This window comes from Gavia stellata, chromosome 1 (assembly GCF_030936135.1).
Source record: "Gavia stellata isolate bGavSte3 chromosome 1, bGavSte3.hap2, whole genome shotgun sequence".
Taxonomy (NCBI): domain Eukaryota; kingdom Metazoa; phylum Chordata; class Aves; order Gaviiformes; family Gaviidae; genus Gavia; species Gavia stellata.
Genome location: NC_082594.1, coordinates 117,354,274 through 117,378,812, shown reverse-complemented (window position 1 = coordinate 117,378,812; position 24,539 = coordinate 117,354,274). Strand labels below are relative to the sequence as shown.

The 24,539-nt window shown below is 49.0% G+C and overlaps 1 protein-coding gene and 2 non-coding genes across 3 annotated transcripts in view; 1 reads left to right on the top strand and 2 right to left on the bottom strand.

The window, feature by feature from the left end:
- The first annotated feature begins 4,191 nt into the window (after positions 1–4,191).
- TRNAP-AGG (transfer RNA proline (anticodon AGG)) lies at positions 4,192–4,263 on the top strand. The gene has a single exon. It is a non-coding gene; the product is annotated as a tRNA-Pro (tRNA).
- A 542-nt stretch (positions 4,264–4,805) lies between these two features.
- On the bottom strand, positions 4,806–4,877 carry TRNAP-CGG (transfer RNA proline (anticodon CGG)). The gene has a single exon. It is a non-coding gene; the product is annotated as a tRNA-Pro (tRNA).
- Positions 4,878–7,150: 2,273 nt separating this feature from the next.
- Positions 7,151–24,539, bottom strand: part of RCSD1 (RCSD domain containing 1) — a 35,563-nt gene continuing 18,174 nt past the window's right edge. The window contains exons 2-7 of the mRNA XM_059816531.1: positions 17,094–17,201; positions 14,476–14,565; positions 13,054–13,125; positions 11,532–11,735; positions 10,047–10,701; positions 7,151–9,212 (exon numbers count right to left, since the gene is read on the bottom strand). Of these exons, the coding sequence (XP_059672514.1) occupies positions 10,060–10,701; positions 11,532–11,735; positions 13,054–13,125; positions 14,476–14,565; positions 17,094–17,201 (1,116 nt within the window). The 3' untranslated portion in view covers positions 7,151–9,212; positions 10,047–10,059. The remainder of the gene's footprint in view (positions 9,213–10,046; positions 10,702–11,531; positions 11,736–13,053; positions 13,126–14,475; positions 14,566–17,093; positions 17,202–24,539) is intronic.

Below are 24,539 nucleotides of genomic sequence, written 5' to 3'. Positions count from 1 at the left end.
AGCAGAACTCGGTCCGATCACAGCACAGCGCAGCGTCTCAGGCGCTCTCCCCGATGTGAACCTCTTGCCCTGCATTTACCAGGCCCGGTTTTCCAAAGAGAAACAACAGGAGTAGACCGCAGACCGCTTATTCAGTGCCCCAGCGTCTGCCCAGGCATTGGCAAGCGAGTTCCCCTGGATGCCAGTTACAGTACAGGCTAACAAGTGTGCATCCCAAGAGCTTGTGCCAGGCCATGGGGGAAGCGGGAGAGCACTGCTGCAAGCACGGACCAGGGTGGGTTCCCCCTGCCTCCACCGAGACCCTTCTTGTTCTTCCCTGCTAACTCGGAGAGCCTGTTTCGGTGCGCGTTGCCTGTAAGTGCAGGCTCCTTCAGAAGCTCTCCTGCTATGCCAATCGTATAAGCGCCTTTGCCTTTCACCTGAAAGTACCTGCTTGGAATTTCCCCCAGCTTACTGACTGGACTCCCTGCTGTTACAGACCCCCTGAGACCATGCTTTCACCCTTCCTTCTTTATTACCTTGCTTCGCTCCCTCCCTTTTGGGAACCTCTTTGCATATGTTTCTTCTTTTGCTAAGCTATGTATTTTAATGAAGTTGCACAAGCTTAGTCATATCACAAGGCTATTGCTCACTGCATCCATGAGACACCAGAGGCCTGCAACATACTCAGTTCCCTCCTGCCTGGTGCTCCATGGATGCTAGTCCTCTGCCAGATGCATGTGCCACCACAGTTTCTTTGCCACTCTCCGGCCACCTAATCACATCTGCAGATGAAAGAGGCCACAAGAAAGCCCCGCTACTGTGTGCCATGTTGAGAAGGGCCCTGATGAAGCAAGCTCCTGCGAAAACACAGGCAGATTTTTTTTTTTCCCAGCTGTGATGTAGATAGCAGGTTCACAGCTCTCATGGGATCTGAAACGTAATGGCGTATGCATTCATTATTCATGCCCTAGGGGGAGGCTCTGGAGGATGTTCTCAGCTAACCGTTGTACGTTTTCTAGAAACCCAGGCTACCAGAAATCAAGGGCAGCAATTGGGAATAAAGATCAACACAGGCAACTCTTTGTATCAGAGGGAATTATCACCTTGTTTGGTTGCCACCTCATTTAGTCCCTTTGACTTCCCTTGCCAGGTGAGTCTTTGGCCAACTGATCAAAATCTCCCCTTTCCAAATGGAGCAGAAACTGATAGGCCTTTCATCCCCAGCCCTTTTGCCTCAATACTCCCTCAGAACTCTTCCTTTCCATGGGAACTCCACCCACCCTTACAGCTCTCCTCAGTGACTGGAAGTGCTCTACCGACATGGAAGCACCTCAATACTCAGAGTTCAGTATTTACCTTCACGTCCTTCAGTACTGCACAGTTTAAAAATGTTCAGTCCCCTGAAGAGGCCAAGCTTTGTCTTTTCTAGGCATTTTTTCAAGATAGCCAACCTAAATTTTCTCAAAAGATATATCCTTTTTCTTATTCTCAAATGTACTGTCCTTCACAGAGCTCAAGCATTCTCTTTTTATGTACTAATAAGCCTGATTCAGCCACACATGCCCCTTGCCGGAGGATTCCTACAGTATCTCCCTTCCCTGACGGAGCTGAGAACGTTGTCACAGGTACAGCCCTACGAGTGTCCTGTTCGCTGTGTAGTAGTACAGCTGTTCAAAACAGAGAATATCCGGGAGAGTATCTGGTCTACTTACTGTCGACCATTTTTTTTCCAGGTAGTAATGATCAAATTACTGTCTTCTGCTATTTCCAGAAGAGGAAGCGAGGTGCTGGAGCAAACCTAATTTGTCCTGAGGAACATATATTGCATTTGTATGTGTTGGCATGTTACTGTTAAGGTTATGACAAACAGAACTGGGAACACTTCTCAGAGTAAGCTGTTAAATGCAGAGCCTACAAGCTGTACTACACAATTCCTTAACTCATCTCAGCACACAACTCCTTGATAAGCTAACCCAATTAAAGGTGTAGTTGCTGCCATCCTTTTCCCTTCTAGCTAGGCAACTCTACTCTCTACTGATAATATTGGTATTTATCAAATTTCTTAGTAATTCAGCTCAATTCAGCTGGCAACAAACTCATTTTTTCTGTCTGCATATGGAGAGGTGGGGAGTTACTTTTCTCCACACTGAATCCATTCGCCCGTAAGGTCAGACAAGCAGCAGCAAGAGAGCAGGACTGCCCAGACAGTGGGGCAAGAGAGACCACAGCAGCCTGTCAGCAGGCTGCTGTCAAGTTGCCCAACTGGTTTCTGAGCTTTCTCACACGCAGTAAAATCAGCTTTCAGTCCCACAAAGAGAAGGAAAAAATGCTTTTGTGTCTTTTTTTGTTTCCGCTTATCACAAGAGGAAGATCTAAAAAAGTGTATGTCCCACTGGGGAGGAGGTTAAATACATTTTTTAATGGTTGCTGTTTATGTTAGAAATTCAAACCTTTGTTATCCTACTGTTTTGAAGAGCTCTCTAGTAGCTTGCCAGAGAGAGCAAGCAGGATTATGATGTCAAGCAAAATAAGGGTAACATCTTATAGGAGAAGCAAATATATTCAGACTGATTTTACATTTTTAATGGTTTTGATTGTTTTCTATTTAGCCTGCATCTCTGTACCTCCTCAGGGAATTGTACAGTAGACACTGTTTAGTGTGCAGAGATAATGCATTCCTGCAAAAAATAACCCACCCAACATGCTCATTTTGAAACGGTAAGAGAAGAACATGAGAGAGAAAGAAAAAACAGGCTCTATTTGTAAAAGAAAGTATTGGGTGTCAATTACAACATTACTTTTCCCTCTGCAAGTTGGGAGAAATTGTGACTGGCAGGTACATTTAAGTTTGCGCTGGTTAAACAGAAATGCAGTGGTTCCTTTAAAACTCAGAGCTGGCAGCAGCACAGTAATTGCATATGGTACTTGAAGAGTTTGCTAATTAATTTTCCATAATTCAATTAAAAAGAATGTCTTGGATCACCCACTATGCACGGATAAGTGTTCTGAGGAAAACTTACAATGGAAAAAGATGCTAATGACGAGCTATTCCAGTGCTGAACTGATGCTTGAGCCACAAGTATTCTTGATAATCTTAATCTATAAAAAAGCCCATCAAATGGAAGCAATTATTTTTCCTGTCTCTCCCTCCTACCTTCCCCCCAGTTTCTTGGAATATCGACAAAATTAGTTCAGCGACTGTTACTGTACGGCGACAAAAGCCAAGGTAGCACTGACCTCTAGCCTGACCAGCATCAGCGTTTGTTGCAAGAAGACTCTGATATTTAAACAGGTGTGCATAAAATCGTCACCTGTGAAGTAGGAAAGTAAAGTCACCACTGCTTGGCTGCAGTACAGTTTTACATTTATGGAAATGAGCCATGAACTTGCCTTCTTTTGATGGGAGTTTGTGGTTTGACTGCTGTGGTTCATGGCTAGACGTATATTAAGCAGATTTTGCACACAAGGGTAGATAGGGTTGCCACAGTGATTGGAAGAAACCTGGAGAGCAACAGCACGTAGAGTTAACAGTGCAGGTGCCTCATCAGTAATATGGAGCACTGCAAAAAAGCGGGACGGGCCACGTGTCTGAGATTTGTTTGAGCTGTCCCACCAAGGCCACTGCAGAAGAACAGTCCCCGTCAGCCCTGACCGCTCCTTGGCGGGCTGCAGGCCGCAGCGGCGAGGCTGCCGCACTGGCGGGGCAGGCGAGCGGGCGGCTGCAAGTGCCGGCTGCCCAGCGGCACCCCTACCCCTCACAGGCACCCCCCGCCTGGGCAGGCACAGGCTGAGGTAAACCACGGGGGTCGCGGCCTCCCAGGCTGAGGCGGGAGGGCAACTTCGGCCTCCACTGCCTCCGGGCCGCTGCAGGCTGGCACCAGGCCGCAAACGCTTGGCTGTCGTGAGGCCTGTTTACCACCGCGCATTTATGGAACGCTGTTGTCCGGGGGCTTCTCATCCGTCTCTATTACCAGCTCGTAGGCGCACGGCTGCAGAAGAAGAGAGCGTTCAGGCCTGGCAAACGATCCCCCCGTCTACCTGCAGCCTGCTTCTGCTCCAACCGCCGGCGCAGCCCGCGGTCCGCACCGCCTCCCCCTGCGGGCGGCCTCCACGGCCAGGGCGGTAGGAGGCGGCCGCCCGGGGCCCGGCCGAGCCGCCCGGCAGCCGGCGAGCGTTCCTCTGGAAGGGAGAAAAATACTCCTTCGCGGCGGCTCGTTGGTCTAGGGGTATGATTCTCGCTTAGGGTGCGAGAGGTCCCGGGTTCAAATCCCGGACGAGCCCACCTTTTTCTTTCTCTCGCCACTCCCGCCCCGCTCCCTACTCAGCGCCAGTGACGCCAACCGGTGCCCTCCGCTGGGCTTCTCGAGCAGCCAGCGGCGGCTACCGCACACAGCGAAGGGCCACGGAGAGGACGACGAGACACGCGTTTCCTTTTAACGCAAGGAAGACGCGTTAATAACTCAAAAGGGGTCGTCTTGTCCTACGCCCCCTCTTCGCCTCGCACAGGGCGCCGCTACCCCGAATTAAGGCCCCTGCCTTCCCCCTTACCTTTCCTAAGCCCCCGCGCACCCCCAACGAGACGGGGCTGCGGAGCGGCTCCTCCCTCTCCCCCAAGGCCCACCTCTGTCCCTCACGGCGGCTCTGCCTCCGCTAACGACGGCCGTGCCGCCGGAGCAGCGCGGAGCCTGCCGCTGCCCCCGACACCACCTCCGGCTCCTTCCCCCGAGCCCACCCTCAGGCCGCGGGCGGACCCGAGGCAACAAAAACGCAGGGGGGGACGGCGGCAGCAAAATGGAAGCCGCTGCCGCGTCCCCCTTCGTAGCGGGCTCGTCCGGGATTTGAACCCGGGACCTCTCGCACCCGAAGCGAGAATCATACCCCTAGACCAACGAGCCGCTCTCTTCTATCTCTCTCCCAGCTCAGCACTTGACTGACTTCCCGCCTCCTCCCGCCCAGCACTACCTACCCTCCCGCCCAGCGCCCTCCGTGGGTCTGCCCTTCCCCCCCACCAGACTCCCAATGGTTCTGCCCACCGCTTCGGAAGACACCATTCCTCTCCCTCACTGCGCAGGCTGCTGCGATTTGCCCGTGCCCCCCCCCGGGTAACCCGTGGCATCGCCCTTCCCCCGAGCCTACGACTCCGCTTGATAGAGACGATTCCAAGTCCCCGTGGGGGGAAGCAGCGGCCCCCGCGGCGCTCCCCTGCGCAGATACCGCTCCTGCGCTCTTCCGACGGGGGACAAACGCGCGCCCCCCGCTTCGCGCTCGCGCCAGACACGCGTGGCGGGCCGTCAGGCCCCCGGGGCTCGAAGCCGGGCGAGCTCATTCTCAGCGGAGGTGAAGGGAGGAATGGGAAACGCCCCCTCCTTCCCCCCCCGAACGGCTTTGGTTTATCCCGGCCCGCGCTTTGCCGAGCCGTTAGGCGCTGTGCCCCCTCGAGGTGTGAGGGCGGGCGGCGCTGGGTTCCGCTCTCCTCGCTGGGCGGGCGGAGCGAGAGGCAGGGCAGGCAAGGTCGTTCACCCGCTCGCACCCTCCTGCTGTGTGGGGCTGTGTGGGGTTACACACGTAGCTACGTATGCAAGCGTGTACGAATCCTCTCATGGCAGCCCCCCAAGTGGGTGAGGTGAGGGTCTGTGGGGTGGCCTGGCCCGTGTGGAGTCAGCTGGTGGTTCCCTTCCAGGAGTGGCCACTGGGGCCTGCCGGAGGCTGCAAGGGAAATGGCTTAACAGAGGGCCCCGGGTTTCTGGGAGAAGTGCCTCAGTGTTGGGAGTGTGTTACTCAGGTATTGGGGCCCAGAGTAGCCAGCAGCGTTCCCTTTGTTTTCTGAATCCACTCCACCCTGCTTCTTTGGCTTCCACTTCATCTCTGATGTGCTATATCCTGCTAATGCCGCCTGTCATCCTCACGCTTCCTCCTCGTGTTTCCACACCTCTGTACCAGCCTCACTTGCATCCCAGATCTTTCAAAAAATCCTGTTCCTCCCATCAGTAATTGCTCTCAGTCCTTATTCATCCAATGCTTTCTTGTGCTTCAGACTACAGTTTAAACAGTCCAATCAAAAAATAACCATAAAAACAACAGGACACCAGCCAAACACAACTGCAAAAGTCTCCTTACTCTTGTGCTGCATTGCTTTCTCCACTTAATTCTTGCTCTGTTTTCCATCCTTCTCCCCCAGTTTAAAGGTCTTCTGGCCTGTAAGGTTTGTGTTTTTACTTTTTTTTAATCTTTCAGGCACCATCCACACCAGAGGAATTGCATAAATTACATCAGATTTTTCTTGCTGAGGGCATTTTCCTGTTTGACCGTCAGTGGCCTTACACCTGACATTATACACTCCAGCCTTAGGAATTTGACAGGTACATATTGGCCTGAACAGGCGTCCCCACCCTACACACCAAGCCAAGCTGTGGTCTACATTTCAGTCAAAACTTTTTAACCCTGTACACCTTGTGGATACAAGACCACACTGGCCAAGCTGATGTTTCCTGATAGTATGGATGGGGAAGGGATACGTGCCCACATATATCCTCTCCTTTTGCGGTGTCACGATGCTAATGCTGGCCAAGGAGTCTTCTCTAAAATTGCTCTCACTTGGCCTGCAGATGGGGCAAGGTTTGTGCATGGCCTGAGCGAGCATTGCCCTGAAAGGGATGTGTGGATGCCTTCAGCTGAGAAACAGGCGTCTTTTTTCCTGCAATTTGTAAAGCCATCAAGGAGGAAGATGGTGATGCAACTTCTGGCACAGAAAGTCTCTAAACTGTTGATTGCCAGAAGCTGGGAAGTCTCACAGGAAGGATCACTGTGTGTTGCCTTATGTGTGTGTTTTTACGCTTCCCCTGAACCCTTGTTCTGTTGGAGAAATGGCACTAGGCTAGATTGCTTTGCTTTCTTCTGTTCCTACATACCTGCAGGGCTAGGGCAGGGAGTGTGGCAGTTGCCAGCGTCACTGCTTGCCCCAAAGAACACCTTCCATCGTGGGTTAAGCACATTGGTTATCGCTCTTCCCCAAAAGTAAAAAATACCACAAATTAAATTAAAATTGAATTTTAAACTCTTCCAATGGCAGTGGAAATCCCACCCCTATTTTGCCTGCTGCTACCAGCTCTCCCCGTCCTTCCTCAGGCTCCTTCATATCCCCAGGAGGAAACACACCCATTTTGTTTCGGCTTCATTTTATTCCACCATTTATTTCTTCTGTTTCTCCCTCGGATTTCCGTTCCCTTGCTCGGGACACACATACTCATTCTCTAAACAGGCACACGTATATCTATATATACAGTAAGGCACAATCACTCACATCCAGATGGGACACTCTGCTGAGAGAAGAAACAGGGTACAGAGGATGATTGCAGCCTGCCCTGGAATACAAGCTTTAACAAACAGATTAAAATGGATTCAAAGACAACATTGCTCCACAGCATGGCTCAAAAGGATATGGGGGTCATGTTTGCCAACAAGCCCGTGCTACACAGGAGGGGCAACGCTACTGGCTCTCAGCAAATAACACCTCAGTGCTCTCACTTGGGAAAAAGAAAGGCAGAGCCCAGAGCCACTTCTTTCCTTGCGATTTTAGAGCTGGTGAACAGAAAAGGGATATCCCTCAAAACCATGGGGTTTCTAACACTGCTGTGTTGCAGAGCCCAGTCAAGGATGGATGTGGGCTGTGCTGTATAAAATGCTTGTGCCTGTCCAGAGAGCTGGGGACAACCCAAGCCTCCAACTCTGCTCAGCTTAACATTTGCTAGGAGGAGCTTTGTGACGGATGAAGAGGAGCTGGATGATTCTGCCCTTGGGTCTCTGTAGCTGAGGTACTGTGTTGCTGGGTACTAGGTGGCTGGCAGCAGGTTCAGGCACTGGCTTCTGACCGTTCACACCACCCAACAGCTAGCTGACTCCTTGGCTCAGCTTTTGACAAGGCTGACTTGTCCGCAGCTCCACGTCACACTGTGGACGTGAGGTCTGTGGCCTTGAGCCAGAGCAGCTTTTTATTCAGTACTGCAGATACAGCTTCAAGCACTACTGTCAGGAAACTGGTCAGGTGAGGGTCTGTTATCTATCCTTCCCTGCATAACTTATTTCTTACGGGCAACAAATACTCTCCAGATGTAAAAGCTTTTTTGGCTTAGCAACTGCTAGACCCGTGACTTAACTAGTACCCCAAGAGTGAATGCAAATCTAGTACAATGCCTCAGTACTTAGGAGGGACTGGCAATCTGTCCTTCACCAGTTCATATTCAGTCAGGCAGAACGACTGGAAACTCAGCCATCTAAGACCTCTTCTTTGACCTATGTAAAATTAGTCAGCTGTTTCCAGTAAGCCAGGATGGTTTCTATCACGAGTGGCACTCAGTGGCCACACACTGAAAATTTCAAAAGAAAATCAAAAGATCGGATAGGGCCTGGAAGTGAGAAAGACTGATGGACAGGCAGCCCTTCTAAATCTGAACTGCAGCACAGAGCCAGGTAAGAAAACTTGCCGTATTGACCTAGGCAGCACATCTTTTCTGTGCATCAAATCTGTTGGTTGTTACTTTCCACCAGCACTAAAAACACCCCAAAGTTGAATCACACAAAAAAATTGCTCGCCACAGCCGGCAGTTTCACAGATCAGCCAGCTCGACCCCCACTAGAAAGGGATTTTATGCTTTATGAACAATGTCCTAAGAGTTTTCCCCATATTTGGAGTTCACATTGTCTGCCATACAGCATATATGGAGAAAACATACTTTTCCCTACTGTTAAAACATTATTTACTGAAATTTGAAAACCCAAAATATTTCAAAAGAAGCTACCAAAAAGGCACCATACATGTATGTATGTAACTGATGAACTTCATCTAAGACCAATACAGGGGAGAAGAAAAAGACATTTTGGAGCAGGATGAAGGAGCAGAGGGCCCAGGAGTAGTGGTGGTGGTCGGCTCCAGGACAGCGTGTATCAGGTCTCTCAGTTGGCGAATCTCACCAAGGAACATCAGCCAACACCTCAGTTTTGAACTCCGAAGCGATTGCAAGCCAGTCTCTTGTTCAAACTGTCCCAAAATATGATGGTGCAAAGCAGAGAGCCAGCAAGCAGCCACTCAGCTCCGGGATGAGTTTGGACCTCGGGGGGATATCCGTATTCTGCTCCTCTCCTGCCACTGAAGGTTTTCCAGTAGCTTCCACCTTGGTAGGGTTAGATGGCTCCTATTCCCATGTTAAGTCTCCTGTGCCCTGATTGGGTATGTCCTTTTGAGAGGGGAAAAGTAAGGAAATAATGAAAAATAATCATGGGTCTAAGTAAATATGGTGCTGGGGAGTCTGTGACCTGGGGGTACTTTGGTAGTTTCCGTGCTAGGAGGCAGAGGCGAGCTGCAGCCTGAGCACCAGCCTGCTTCCTTCAGCTGCGCCTTGCCAAACCGAGGAGGCATTTGAAGAGGGGACAGGTGGATGAGGTGGAATGAGATACTTCCTCAGGCATCTGTGGCTACATTATCAGTGGTTAGAGACTACATAAGAAGCTACATGGAACAAGCCTCGCTTTAGCCAGTGCAGAGGCCTGTGTTTGCGTGCTTTCAGGGCTGATCATGAAACTGGTATGTGTGCAGACACTATTTTTGCTGGCAAAGCTAACAAGCTAAACACAGAGAGAGAGAATATATATGTACGTAAGTATATATACAGCATGTGCACACATATACATATAAAGATGTATATGCAAGGAGGCATATTGAGATAGTATATACATGGTTACTGCTAGGGAGAAGTGCTTTCTACTGTAAGTACTTTCAAAATGCTTTCAAAACAGCAATTGAGCAGGGTGCCCAGTGAGCAGAGCCTCTCTGTTTTACTGAAGCCAGAATCGGCTTTGCTTCTTTTCCATCCTCTCTCTCTATAACACCACCCAGGAGGGCTGGTTGTTTTAAATACTCTGCCTTGTAGCCTCTGCAGGCCTGAGATTTGATACTCCTGAGGTGTGGGGAGCCGCAGAAATGTTGGTTTGTTCTGTCACAGTTGCCATTTTCATTAGTAAGCAAAACCCTCTAGTATTTTAGGAGCCATCATCATGCTGACACGTCTTACCTGTGCATCATGGTTACGCGGTGCTGTGGTCCTGCATGGCTGACGTTGAAGGCTCACTGTTAGTCTCTAAGCCCACTGTGTCCTGCAGTGGTTCAGGCACCAGTGGCGTTTCTTCAGTGTCTGACGTTCTCCGTGCATCTGTGCTCTCACTGGTCTCCTTCACTTCAGCTTCAGTTTCAGTTTCTTCCTTCTCCTTGTCCCCCTTTTCCTGTTCACAGGCAGTGCCTTGCTGCTCTTCTCCCTGGGGACCCTCGCACACCTTCTCCTTGTCTCCAGAGGGAGGCTGGGGAGAGCTCTCCTCCCCTAGGGCACCCTGACACACCTCCTCCTCCTCCTTTGTATCCCCTTCGTTACTCTTGCAAGGAGTCATTTCCTCTGCCTGTTTTTCCTCTTTTTCTTCATCTTCTGATCTGCTGGATCCTTTCCTTGATGGGGGCTTCTCATCAGACCCCATCTGTTTCTTTTGCTCTTTGCCCCCTGTTTCTGCCTTCTCTGTCTTCCCCTTGGGCCCAAACACCTCATCCCCATCTTCCTTGGCACCATTTTCTGGAGAGGAGATGTTGACCCCTAAATCTTCCCCGTCTCCGTACTCGGACAGAGATCTTCGGAACCTCCTGGAGGGAGGCCTGCGCTTTATCGATCCCCGTGTCCGCACCTTGGAGGCAGGAAAAGCAGACATTGAAGCAGTCAAAAGAGCAGTACTGGAAAGCAGGAAAAGCACAACGGAGGAAAATACCATGGGAAACTTGATTGCTACACTGGTGGCCTCACATTTCCTGCTCTGCTACTGAAAGGTAGGGAGACGAGGGCTCCTATGTATGAGAGACTACTTTAGAGGACAAGCAGATCCCTAATATATGCCTCCTTTCCTTCTGTGAAGCTGGTGCTGGAGGTCATTGTCTCAATTTAAAATGTGGCTGCTTGCCCAAATTAGACCCTAACCCAAGGATGCTGCATTCATTATGCAGATGCTGCTGACTTTTGGATGTCTCGGCCTTTTCTACTTTTGGCAGTTTAGTGGTTGAGGAAGGAGTCTGCACTCCAGCCGAGGATGGTGAATGCAGGTTACAGTTCCCCTTTTAAGTGCTGTGCACTCTGTGGAACACCTGGCAAACTGTTGTGCTCTGCATGACTCCTTAAACTGCGCCTCATCTACCTTTGACATTTGCTGGCACGTGGCACCACCTCCTCACAGTGCTCCCTGCCCAGCTACCAGCCACCCTGTTACTGCTGAGCTGAGGTGACTGAGTCCTGCCACTTCACCCCTTCCCTTTAGCCATTGGGCCGGGAAAGCTCCTGGAGCTGCTGGACCATGAAGATCCATTTGCAGGTATGCAGAGAGGAGGCACGTGGATCTCCTCCCTTGGCTAGAAATGCACACTGTTATGACAGGACTGAGGGCTGCAGCCCCCTCTTCCTCTTCATCCCCAAGCGATGAGCAAGCCTTATCCTGCTGTGATGGAGAAATCCTAGCACTTACCCTACCTTGTTATAGAATTGCAGCTGAGTGCCTTCCGGGGGTTGATCAAAGCTGACCGGCGTCTCATTCGCTTCACTGGGCTGGGACTGAATCCCTGGGCTGCTGGGCGTTGAGGGAGGGGTGCTGAACGGAGAAACCAGGGCTTTCAGACCAGGGCTTTTGGGAGATGCTCCAGGCAGCAGAGCAGCTGGAGCAAAAGCCAGATTGGCCTGCAAAGAAAAATCCCCGTCACGGGCGTGCATGACACTGGCGTGTACTACATGCGGTAACCACACGGAGGAACCCTTGCTCTTGCCATGGGAACTGCCACATCTCTCAGCTGTCACAACCCACATACCTTCTGGTTCTGGGTCTCTCCTGGTGACACTGTCAACAAACAAGTCCGGGCAGAGAAGTTATGACTGGACATTTGCCCTTCCCCAGCAGCTGGATCTTAGGATGTGTCCTTCTGTCATCCTGAGGCCTTTTGGGATTTTCCAGTGCCCCAGCCAAGCCAGCACAGTCTGCGACGGCTGAGCCGGGAGAAAGTCTGAACAAGCAGCCAGCAATCACTTTGAGATTTAAACATCCCTGTGTGTGCCCAAGCACACCTTGCATTTTTAAGTCTGATCTGCAGGTCTTCTGAATGATGTGTGCAGTCATGAGAAGACCATGGAAAGAAGCAAGCTTGTGATTAACTGTGGCAAAACACTTCCTGCTGGCCTGTCACTAAGAAGCTCTCGTGGGCAAATGTCCATGGGTGCATTAAGAGTGCTATGAATAGGCTTACGTTATGTCAGGGCGGCCAGGAAGCACTGTGCTCTGGAGTCGCACGTGCTGCTGGGAGAGGCAGCTGGCAGCAGCAGGGCACTATGTCTACGGGCTATCAAGTGCAGAGCTGCCCTCAGCAGCATGAATCAGGTGCTGCAGAGAGATTCAAAAAGGGCAAGAAGCACTGGATGTGTTTGTGAGTAACTGGGGGAACTGAGGCGAGGGAAGCGCAAAGCTTCTAGGCACGCGCAGGGGAGTGCCGGATCCCGGAGCGCACTCCCCGCTGTCAGGATTGTAGCTGCCTGTGCTCAAGACCAGCTCCCCGATAGGGTGCAGGTGACTCAGTTTGATTTAGACTGCTGTAAAGAAACAGCTGGAAGAAGTGTCAGCCAGGGTTCCCCTCGCTTTCTCTCGCGAGCTGCATGTAAACTGAGGCTTCTGCCCCTGCTCCGTACCTGAGCTGTGCTGCTGCCATGCCCATGTACCCCGCAGATCCAAATGATCCTGACCCACGCACTGACCTGCCTGTGGGCATGCCTGAGGATTGTCGGACTGTTTCTGACACTGGTTACCATTACCAGACTTGCTCTCCCTTCCTTGTTTGTGTACTGTGGGACTGGGCCCTCATCAGTGAGGCCACTGCCCTGCTTACCTAGCTGTCACCCTTGGCTCCTGGATCCCCTTCCCCTGTGGCTGCTCCACAAGGGAAGTAGCTATGACAAATGCCAATCAGTTTTAATTTGCTGGGGCAGCCATGCGGGCTCTTCCAGGACGTACCTGCAGCTTTTCAATCATGGGGGAGCTTTTCACTTTGACCTTGGGAATGGGGCAAGCATTTGGAGACCGCTTCTGCAAAACAAAATGAAACATGAAAAAGTCACAGTAAAGTAGGTGAAAAAGAGGAAGTACAATGAAGGCAGAAAACTTGGAAGAGATAAGCAGAAAGTGCTAGCAGGGAAGCAAATGAAGCCTCACACAGCGTCTTCACACAAAAGTTTGCTTTCTTCTTTCCTGACCCTGCTCCTCTTCTGTGATCTAGCCATCTTAGGGCTCTACATACATGTATCCTTCCTCTGGGAGAAAAGGTGATTGTCTGCTTTCTGGCTGAAGTATCTGAGTTAGGTGATGTGTAATGGCTCTGCTGCTACATGGCCTTCACTAAGGTATCTAACCTATGACACAGTTTCCCCTCATATTATTTCAGGACCAGACAGATTAAAACTCTACCTCTTAAAGGGTACAAGCCTTATGTTGGCAAACATTGTGAACTTTTTGTGACAGGAAAGACTTTCTGCCACCACTTGACTAACAGAGTTAAAGGGTATCCAATCAGTATGGGCAGGAAAGGCATAAGTAGCCAGAAAGGTAGAGCTATGAAAGGCTGAAAACAGTATGAGAAATGGAGAGCATTGCTTTGAGAAGGGGCATATTGCTTTTTTCAGGTCCAAAGGAAAAGAAAGGAATCTAAGATTTTAAAGCTTGTGCTCCTTTGGCATGGAGGCAGCAAGAGCCTGTAGCTGTCAGAAAAGAAGGACAAAGAACCACTCCCTTGTAAAGGGCAGGTGACAATGTGAAATTTGGTGGCTAGACCTCATACCCTGAAATATAGAAGGACAGAAGTGACTGGAAAGGGCCTGAGCATAAACCTTAGTGAGTAGCTGCCAGCCTACTGGGACCTGTTCATTCAAGGATGCTGTATGGAGGACACCTCAAGACAATATTCTGTGGGTATTGCTGACAAAACCCCTCTTCACTCTAGACTAGTTATTCCCTTTTTCTGAAGAAGGAAAAATCTCAAGAGCAGAACTATTACGCCATTATGCTCAAACCTCTAGAGTTCATCTGAAGGCAACAAACAGCATGGATGCTCCCTGTGCTAAGCACTGTTCAAATCTAATAAATGCCAGCACTTCCTGCTTTAAAATGCGTGAAAGGTGGTAACTGGGTGGATCCGTCAGTGCTCTAAGGGTAAAAAAAAAAGCAGTAGAAATGGGATGTGTATCCGTCCCACAGGAGTGGGAAACAGCATGGAGCTGACTCTAGTCAATACATATGTGTGAACAGGGGAAGGTTTGATGCTGCACGATTGATGTCTTTTGCTGCACAGCCTAACCTCTCTGCTACCTCCAAGATCGTGTCTCAGGACAGAACAGGTTGCAGAGAGGAAAGACCTTGCCCCCCTATTAAATTGATACTCACTTGCTCATCATTGTCACTTGTCTCAGTTTTGTGGGAATACAATGGAAGGGAGCATGGTGGTTTCCTCCGAGTTGGCTTATGTGGTGGTACCTAAGAGAAGAAAACAACCAACTCAGCAGCAGGGAAATCAGTTTTTTTTAAAAAAGGAAGTGAAATTCAAGCACCAAAGGGCATGCTCTGTAAGCGACCTGCTTGGACGGCAGGGCTCAGCTTGCCTAAAGGAGTCGTCCAAAGGCAGCACAAGATATTAGCATATGGGCATGTGCCATCGTGCCAGGTGTGCTTGCAGCATCTCGAGCCCAATCCTAGTGTTGCAAAAGTAGTCTATATCCCTTTCCACAGCATGAACCATGACACTTCAGACTTTGCGCAAAGGACACTCTTCTAAGTTGTGGATAGTGGGGAAGACTTCCCAGAAGCTTCATCTTTAAAGCATCCTGCTGGAAACCCCCTCACATTGGAATAGCTTGTTATTGATCTCTTTCCTGTCTTATTACCAGGATTTCCTTTTAATGAGTCTCAGCTGCCTACCTGGTTTGTGATTTTCCTATTTTGCGTTTGATATATTTCAGGGCAAAAAGGGGAATTCTGACTTTTTCAACATGCCCTACAGCCCCATTTGTTTCTCTCTAATGAAGAAGAGCAGCTTGCAGAGACAAGTCCTCAGCTGTAACCTTTAATTTGACTAAGAAACAGATCCTCCAGGGGAGAAGGAACAAGGCAACTTTACGGCAGGGACACCAGTTCTTTCTGAATGTCCTCGGGCTCTCAGAAGTACAAGAGTGCTCACTAGGAAGGAAGAGACACATAGCACAGCACGTATGGAGTTGCTCCTTCACAAGTATTGCTCTGGTCTTGAAGCCAAGCTGTCTCTATTTTTATGCCAGGTTTGTAGTCTCCTGCCAAGCTGTTACCAGACTTTTTATGTGTTAACAGACAAAATACTTGGATAATATTGTGGATCTTGGATAATATCCACAACATAATATCTGGATAATTTTGTTACCTTCTAATAGGCAGTCACGTGAAAAGTTATGACGTCTTTGCCCTCTGTAGAGTTGGCTGTCTTGGAGGACCTGTAGACTTGATGTCACTTAATTTCTGGTGGTGCTGCACCCAGCAATGGTGATGCTGTGTCTCTAAGGAGCCAAGGGCAGCCCTGCTCTTACTCTGATGTCACGCTAGGAAACAATAATATCATTTCTTATTGAAACCCCACCATTTTGCAACCATGCAATGCTGTGCTGTGCCACAGTGAATGTATCAGAGGTTCCCTGGTTGATAGGTTCCCCTTTGCTGGCATGGGTCAAGCAAGGGTTAAAGACCATCCACTCAGCCATTAATCTGAAGCCAGCCTGAGAAAGCCGGTGGGGAAGTGACAGATGGCTTGGAGAGAAAAGACAGGAAACTTTGTCCTCCTCTGTCTCTGGAGAAAACGAGTTTCCCCCCACTGTGAGGCCCCTCCACACTGCCTTGGCTTGGGAGCAGCAGAGGTCTGCAGATAACACAAGAGAGGTCTGGGAACTTGCTGCCTTCTGAAGGGTGAGGGACTTACTGCAATTCAATCCCATACCTTAAAAAGAGGAAATGACTGTAATGGGACGGATGGAGTAGTGTGCTGGTGACTAGAGGGAAAAAAAAACCTGCTTGGGAAGAGATTGGCTATTCCACTACTGGGGCCTGGCTATGGGAGTACTAACCTCTGACAGGCGGTGGCATGCCAGCCCTTCAGGACAGAGACCACCATTTCATCCAGCCAAAGACAGGAGGGGTGACAGGGAGGATCCCCTTAGGCCCAGCCTGGGACATGCTGAAATCAGCTGAGCAGCAGAAGGAAGCAGTTCAGTTGTAAAGGGGCACCCACTGACTGAAGAGGGCCACCAGTAAACACTTATGCTTCTAAAAAAGTGCATAATGATACAGGGGGCTCTCCTAAAATGTCAGCCTCCATCCATAAACACTCTGACTTTCCTTTCTTCCTAAGAGAGGTATTCTAGTGTTTTGCTTATCTGGTGAAAGACAGTTTATGAGGTAATGCTTTCGTAGTGGGCTTTCAATAAAATAAAGTTTCAGCATGATAGAGATAGGCACAGAGTGTAAAATGTCATTGCGAAGAGGTAATGAGGGCAAGTAAAGAGACAGCTTTCTCTCTCAGAGCCGTACAGAAGGAATTACCTGGAGGAAACCTTCTCCTTTTGTGAACAAGGTGCTGGTGACCTGCCACTGGCTTCTACACTCCATAATGCGTTGTTTGCTTTCTTTTTCCATGGCTCAATATTAGCTATTTTATTATTCATTGCCCACAAAATCCAGACCATATAGTACATGCATTGCTGTCTGCTACTGTTAGGTATGTATGCGTACCCTACCAAACTTTACAGTGTCTCAGTTACAGTGTCTAGTTGTCCTGAGGTATGGCTTTACCAAAATACTCATCCACAAGTCAGCAATGCATGGACACTGTCATAGCTTGCATTGCACTAGGAGACAAATCCTTTGAGAAGATTAAAAATCAAGGTGGATTCATGCTCAGATCACTGATGCTCTAACTTCTGCAGGCAGAGGCGAGTGCCTTATTTCCCACTTGGTTACCTGCTTGTGGCCTCAGAGCTCCTTACCTCTTTTCCAGTGATATTGGCTGCTTGCTCTTTGAATTTCCCTGCTAGCTGAGCCACTGAGGGTGATGCCGACTTGTCCACCTCTGAGCTGGTCTCTGCTGGCCTGTTCTGACAAATCGGAAACAAGAAGTTATGAGCAAAGGCTGGGAAGCACAAGCAGGCTACAGAGAAGCCTGTGTATGTGTTATAAAGTTCAAGAGTAAGCAGGGACTTAAAGTAGAGTTTCTTACATCTGGCATCAATCATCCAGTCTAAGAGCAAGAGGTTTGGGAAGACAGGACCTAGTAGCATTTTCAAATATCCCAGAAAACCAGTTATTCACACAGAGCCTTTCAGCTCTAGCTGAAGAGCCTAAACTCAGTATTTTTCACTGGAAGCAAATTAAGTATTTCAAGCCAAGTGTCTGTTCCCTATCTTTTCCTCGCAGCAAGCAGATGGATTGGGGCAGTAAAGGACGTTCCCATACACCTTCTTAGCCCTCCCATCCTTTTTTACTGCCCTGGTCACCCCTGCCCTTCCTTTTCCAGTGGTTCTGCTGCGAGAAGCCATTCCCTGTCCTTGCAGCAAGCCAGCATCTGCTTGGGGATGTCCCTGTGCTGTTCTGCTTTTTTGGCAGTGAAATACTCAGGCGGGTGGGAGGGAGGGAGGAAATACCAGGGCTGAGAGAAGCTTCCCCTCCCCTGGGCCAACAACAGGCTGAGAAGTGGGAGCTTTGTTGGAGACTGGATGGTGTGGCTCTTCCCACAGCACACAGCCCTGGTGTCATCCCACATTTACCTTGTTTTCTTTGCTATGTGTGTATCAATACGAGTAGAAAGCCTTGAAATCAAAGTTGCTGAAAGGAAACCTTTGTTCTTCATCTCTAATATCTGATGCCAGGGAAAACCAAACCAGAGGAACTGAGAACAACTAACCAACAATCCTTGTTTTGTTAGAGGTGGAGATCTCAAAACAACAAACCAGGCTATGAACCATCAGCAAGGAACCTCATACCTCCACTCCCTATACCACTGCCATGAACGCATGATCGGCACCACACTTCTCACCCCTCAATAATCTTCCGCTTCTCAGTCAGAAAGTTTCCCCAAAGGCCATTGCTAGAGGAATCCATTTCTGTTTCTCCTAAGGCTCCAGCAGAGCCCTTCCTTCTCCCTTTACGCCGCTCTGCCTGGGAGGGACCTGCTGTCTCGTTAACACAACCACTCCTTTAGCATCACTGGAGGTGAAAGACCCTCGAAACACCAATCTGGCCCACGTATGGACCGTTTCCTTTGGGTCACCACGCTACAGGGGCTGGAGAAATAGCTGTGGAAACTTGAAATCATATTAAAGAAGGAATTTCTTTAGACTACTAGTTTCTAGATTAAAAGCAAATCGAGGGGGTTACACTAAGGATCAGCCCAAGTCATACCGCAGCTTGGAGCACTCTCCAGTCTGAAATACCTGGTATAGAGCAGCATGGCTAAGGCCCATTTGCACTGTGGAAAAGGGCCTTTCCCTTTCTCAGAGAGTTGTAGCTCCCAAGAAACGCTATCTTTCTTCTCCCAGGCCCACAAGCCCCAGCAGATATCTGTATGAAGGGAGGGCAGGCTGGAAAGAGGAGGGAGCAAAGAATGAACCTGGGGGAGGCAGGATGGATTGGAAGGCTTGGCTCAACGTACCAGCTCCCAGGATAACTGGGCATGGCAGAACCAACACCTGAACTGGGGACTCAGTTGAGGCTGAGGATCTGCAGGTGCTCAGCATCTGTGGTGGAAGGGTTGCCTCTCTCATCGTCCCTTTTTCTCCAATAGCTTCTTTCACAGCCCTTCGCCTTTACCCAGCAAAGACACTGCACTTCCTCTTGGCCTCCTTGACTTCTTGTTTTGGGGTGGTTGTGTTTTTTCGTTTCTTTCCTTTTTTTTTTTTTTAATTACAGTCTGAAAACACAGCTCCCTTTCTTTGGATTTGATCAAAGCTGTGAGGCTGGAATGATTCCATGCTTTTCTTGTTTTGCCGGTAGCAAGCATTGATTGCAACGCGGCTCTTGCCGGCGTGAAGCTCGCCGGCCGGGGCGCAGGAAGCAGTGAACATGCCATTCTAAGATTAGCACAAGTAGCCCACGGGCTGTGTCCTCCCGAAACTGCCAGCTGCAGACTCTCCGATTACACTATGTGTTTTGCAATAGGAAAAGTCCTTTCCCAGATCCTTTGTGGCAATGACACTGCTGTCCTGTATCCAGCTTTTTCTACAGCTTCTTTTTTTTCCCCAGCTGGTGTGCCAGGCTCTATGTCTTCTAGTCAAGGAAATATGCCGTACCAGGGCACTCAGTTGCAAAAAGGTCCCTTCCTTGCACTATAAGGAGAATGCCATCCCCCTGACTTCCAGGGGCTGAACTGGCAGTCTCCCTCCCACTGTGAGGAAGGTGGGAAGCCTCACTTTCTCACTCCCACCCCAGAGCACATACCAGCCCTCAGGCTCTTCCACCACTAAGACACACGTCTGCTTCTCTCACCCCAGAGCTCAATGCTGGCTCTCTCCTGCCCCACAATATTAATGCAACCTCTCTCATTCCTGGTCATTTTTCCCATCTTGATGACATAGCCCACCACTTTTCTGAATGATGAGGAGGAGCAGCTCTGCTCTTTTTTTGGCAAAAAGGGTGAAATTACTCAGGTGCGAATTTTGCGCTCTTTGCAGACAACTGCTGATTCTTTTTCTTTTCAGAAGAGAAGCGTGGTCAGCCTGCATGGGCTAAAACCAGCAAGCTAAGGTAAAAGACTTACTCCATCAGTAATTTGGTGACCGCTACTCTGAGGTCTTTTACTGTTCCATAAAAATAAGCGTCTAAGTATTGCGCATTATGAAAAATGTCAGACAGAGCAGCAAAACAGGACTGGAATTATACCGTTAATATAAGCATGGCACTGTCTGCCAAAGAGGAAGTGCAACTAACAAGTTCTCTGTAAGGGGTTTCACTTTCCTCTTCCAAATAAGTTTATAAAATTGAGTAAATTTGAAAAATGTTTTTCAACGCCATGTTTCTTCATCTGCTTTTAAAACTGAACCTGGTCCCTTTGGCAGCACTGGAGAAGAAAGTTCTGCCTTTATTCGTGGGTTAGGTACAATCATGGCAATTCAAGCTTCCCACCAAAGCCTCTCCTTCCTTTTGCTTCAGAGTCCTTGCCTCTGTTGTGAGAGCAAAACTGCCCACTGACCCCCGATTCTGCAGACTGCCTGAAAGGGGGGCACTGTTTTTAGCAAAGATCCCTGCTTCTCTCACAGGCTGCCTGCTGTAAACACCGCTAGGTCCCCACAGAAATGCCCCATGCCATCCCTGCTGTATCTTTTCAAGGCAGCTGGGAAGCTCTCTGACCTGAGATGCCTAGATGCTGTGGCACAGTCAGCTCTGGCTAGCACAGTCCAACTTCACTGGCGATTTAATGTGCCAGAAGATGCTAGGGCTGGTAGGTCTGCCTGATATGGGAGTAACAATGTCTTACAAAGGGGATCCCTCAGCACAGCAATGTCATTACCTTGCTCAATGACATTTGCCAATTCTCCTGCTACAGCCTGTGGACCCACCATGGGCACCAGGTGAAAGAAAGTGGATGTTAAGAGGCCCACAGAAAAAAAAGGGCAAGAGACTGAAGAGTTTCTCTGTGCATCCTGCTTGGGTACTCCCAAAGAGCTTTCCCTGAACATTACGGATTTGAGCTACAGGTGGGGAGTGTCGCTGTAGACAATATGTTTCTCATGAAATCAAAATTGCAAAGACTCCTGAGGAAAACTGGAAAGCCAGAGGTGGCTTTGGGGATGAATCTTAATGTCCTGCTGGGACTGGTGCAAAACTAGCTCTGACAGCCCTCAGCTAGCAGTTTTGGTCATAATCCACCCACTTACAATTGAAAGCTATCATGACTTCATCCCACAGGATTGGTATCCCACCAGTTTTGTCACTGTCCTTAATACACTACTGGAAATGCTAGTCTGAAAGGGTACCAGTGGGGGTCAGAAGCAGACAGGGAAGGAAAAGCTCAGATTTGGATTTGTGCACCTGGTTTGGTTGATGAAAAGACCAAAGGTCTATTAGCTGCCATACAGTGGAGTGTTTTGAATTAAGCAGCACTTAAATACCACCTGAATAACAGCAGAGATTTATTCTGCCCTACTCTCCTTCCCTCCCCTGTGAATCCTCTGACTTGTTTGCTTTTGCAGTTAGGACACTTTGGCCAGACAGAACACCTTTTATCTGAGATGCAAACCCTTCACAGCACCTTGCAAGGCTGGAGTATTCAGTAGCTATGAAATCAGTGACTGTTACACAACTGTTGGTACTGGTCCTGCACACTTTCCACTCCTATTCTCATGCAGGTGCATCTAGACATGGTTTTGAGGCCAGTCCCTGGCCTTCAGATCCCTCCCTTGCTTCTAAAGAGCATTGCAGGAACAATTCCCTGAGGCCAGTTCTCGCACCAGTCCATTGCACAAGTTCTCCACCATTGCTCGCACAAGTTCTGCAAAGCTCCCCCATGACCCTGATGGGGTTTTTCTTTGCTGCACATACAATCTACCTCAGCAAAAGCAAATATGGTAAAAATAATGACAAATATAGTATGTCAGAGGCAGACACAATAAGGCATCCGAAGCTCAGGGCTAGTGTCGTGATTACACAAACAGGATCCAGAAATAGCGATCCTCAGCACCCAGCTCTCAACGCTGCGCCATGAGAAGGGAGTTGTCAATGTGCTAGATGAAAACAAGAGAGGGTCAGTGCTTTTGGGGTGCAGTTTCATAAGGTCCTGGGTTTAGCAGAAAGACAGCTTGTTTCCAACTGCTCATTCTCCCTTGACCTTTCCTTTCCCCCTTTCCCCCCTCCCTTGCACCAGCGTGTTTGTGGGGCTGTGCCGTAAACTGGATCACTGAAATGATCTGGGCTAAAAATACTTCCCTTAACTCTTTACAAGGTTATTTTTAACCCAGATCATTTCAGCAATCGAGTTCACAGCACAGCCCGACAAGCACTTGCGCTGCTGTAGCAGGAAGGGATGGAGGGGTGGCAGGGGCAATCTGCAGCGCAGGAGGGAGGACTTCCCTTTAACCGCTCTGGCCAGAGCCTGAGGGAATTGCATCCTTATGTGTCCTCCCATTCAGAGGGCTGATATGACAGAAAAATCATCTTTTGGCATGCCTGCTGGTAACGGCTGTTCTGGTCTGTAGCACCAGTATTTCACTCTGCAATCTGTTGCCTCCTGCCTGAGACGCAGCTGAGTGTGGGCTATAAACCCAGGGAGTGCCTGTGAGCCATCACGGGGAGCATGTTAGCAGCAGCTGAGTGATTCGGAAGAAGTTTCCGTTAAGCATCCACAAAAGCCCCACAAATACTGTGTCAGAGACCTCCAGAAGCCCCACTTCAAACAGCAGCAGCCGCACAGGTGGCTGGGGAGCGGTTTTCCTTGCTGTATGGCAGAGGCAAAGCTCTACACCTGTAGGACCTGCTCAGCTAAGGAAGGGATGGGGAAGGCATCTGTGGGGAGAAACTATTTAAGTCAAAATAAACCATCACCACACTTTGTCTGGAGGTCAGCAAGAAACACTGGGAAGCAGTGCTGTGGTCTCCTTTGAAATTAAAGTGTCAACCCTCACCAAGGCACTGGATTTCAGGAGGGAGCAAAGCCCCTTGCAGACCCCCTCTTCCCTGCCCGGCTCAGCCCTCCGAAGGCAAATGACATGCTTTCTGTGCAAAGCCTTCCCAGACATGACACCTACCCTTCTCGTTTTTCAGTAAGGTAGCTGCAGGATTTGAGGAGCCAGCCAGTCATGGGCCTTTTCTGCATGGGAAAGCTTATACCACATGCACTGGGGTAACTCTCTCAGCTGCACGGGGAGCAATACAACCTTAATCTGATAGAGGTACCTGTTTTCCAGCGTAACTGAATTTGTTGGCAATCGACTTGGCTGGAAAGAGCTGTTCTCAAACTTTTCAAGTGCCTGTTTCTGAGACAGAAAGCAGCATTTTGGGAATGATACATTAAGCTGTAGTGGGAATATGCCTTCTCACAGGCTCCCTGAAGTGAATGTCTCCTACCCCCGTGGTGAAGTGCTGCAGACTCTCTCCTGAACAGAATCCCCTGCAGAGATGGGGTTTGATGAACTGGAGATGTCCTACTTGCTTGCAGATCAAGCAAGGGAGAAGTGATGACAGTACTAGCTCTTCCCATACTGCCCCACCAATTTGGGGTGACCATTTCCATAGGCAAGAACTAATCCCTTCTCCTTGTCCCATCTTTCATTCGACCGCTGAGGACAACTGGAGGCAAAAAGCCACTGAATATTCACATGGTACATCATCTAAGGTACAGTTCTTGTCTATCTGGAGAGGACATGCACTTACACTCTGGAGAATGCATCGTGAATGCATCTCATTACCAGCCAAACACACCTTGCGTGTCAGACCATTCCTACCTTTTTAAAGGCCACAATAATATTCAATAACGATGTGAAATAATAGTAATTTATTTGCATGAATTGAAGTAATAAAATCTTTCCTTCAGTTAGGAGTATCTTTAGTACCTGTTCTAAAGGTAAGTGTCCAAAGAGGCCAATCCACCAAACTATCCTTTTCTACCCCTAGGTTCATTTATTGTTCGAGGAAGATAATCTAAAGAAACCTGGAATGGATCCCTGTGTGTGGGTCTTAGACTTAAAGCAGAGAATAGCACAAAACAGACCAGTTTAGGTTCACCTGGGCAAATCCACCACTCCTTTTGTCTTGTTCAATGGTGGGAAATCGGTAACTGAATTTTCATTTTCAACCTCTTCTTACAGGCACCAGTTATTTTGGCTCTCACATTTTATAAGTACAGATAAGATTAGATGGGCAGCTCATAAGGAACTCCTCTTTAAATTAACTAAAAAAAAGCTCAAGGATCGTTTTTAATTAGGATTAGACCCAACTTCCTGATGGAAAAATCTCTCTAATACATAGTTTGTAGTTTCATTCAAAGCCATATCTCTGCATCTCCCATTTAGATGAATCCTGATTTGTGCCCTCCTGCCAACATAACCTGAACTGATTCATTTATCTGTGTTCACGTGAGTACATTAGTGGCACCAGGATCATATTGAAAAGGGAACATTGTTCAGACTGGGAAGGGAGAGATAAGTTAGGAGTGTAGGTTTAAAACACAAACTCCCCCAGAGAAGCAAACTGAAAGGCAAGAGGGTGGGAAAATACCTGAATCACAGAGTGAGGAACTAGGCGGCAAAAATCAAGAGAGGCTGCTACCCACAGTCTCATCCTGCTCATTCCCCTCGTGATCCACGAAAGCATCAAGGCAGGCTGAGCACAGCTTGCCCATGAAGTGGGTGAGGTCACACTCGCCTTGGCCCATTTTTTACATCCCTAGAAGGAAATCTCACCATGCTTGTTCCGACTGGAGCTCAGCAGTGTGCTGGGCCCCTGGC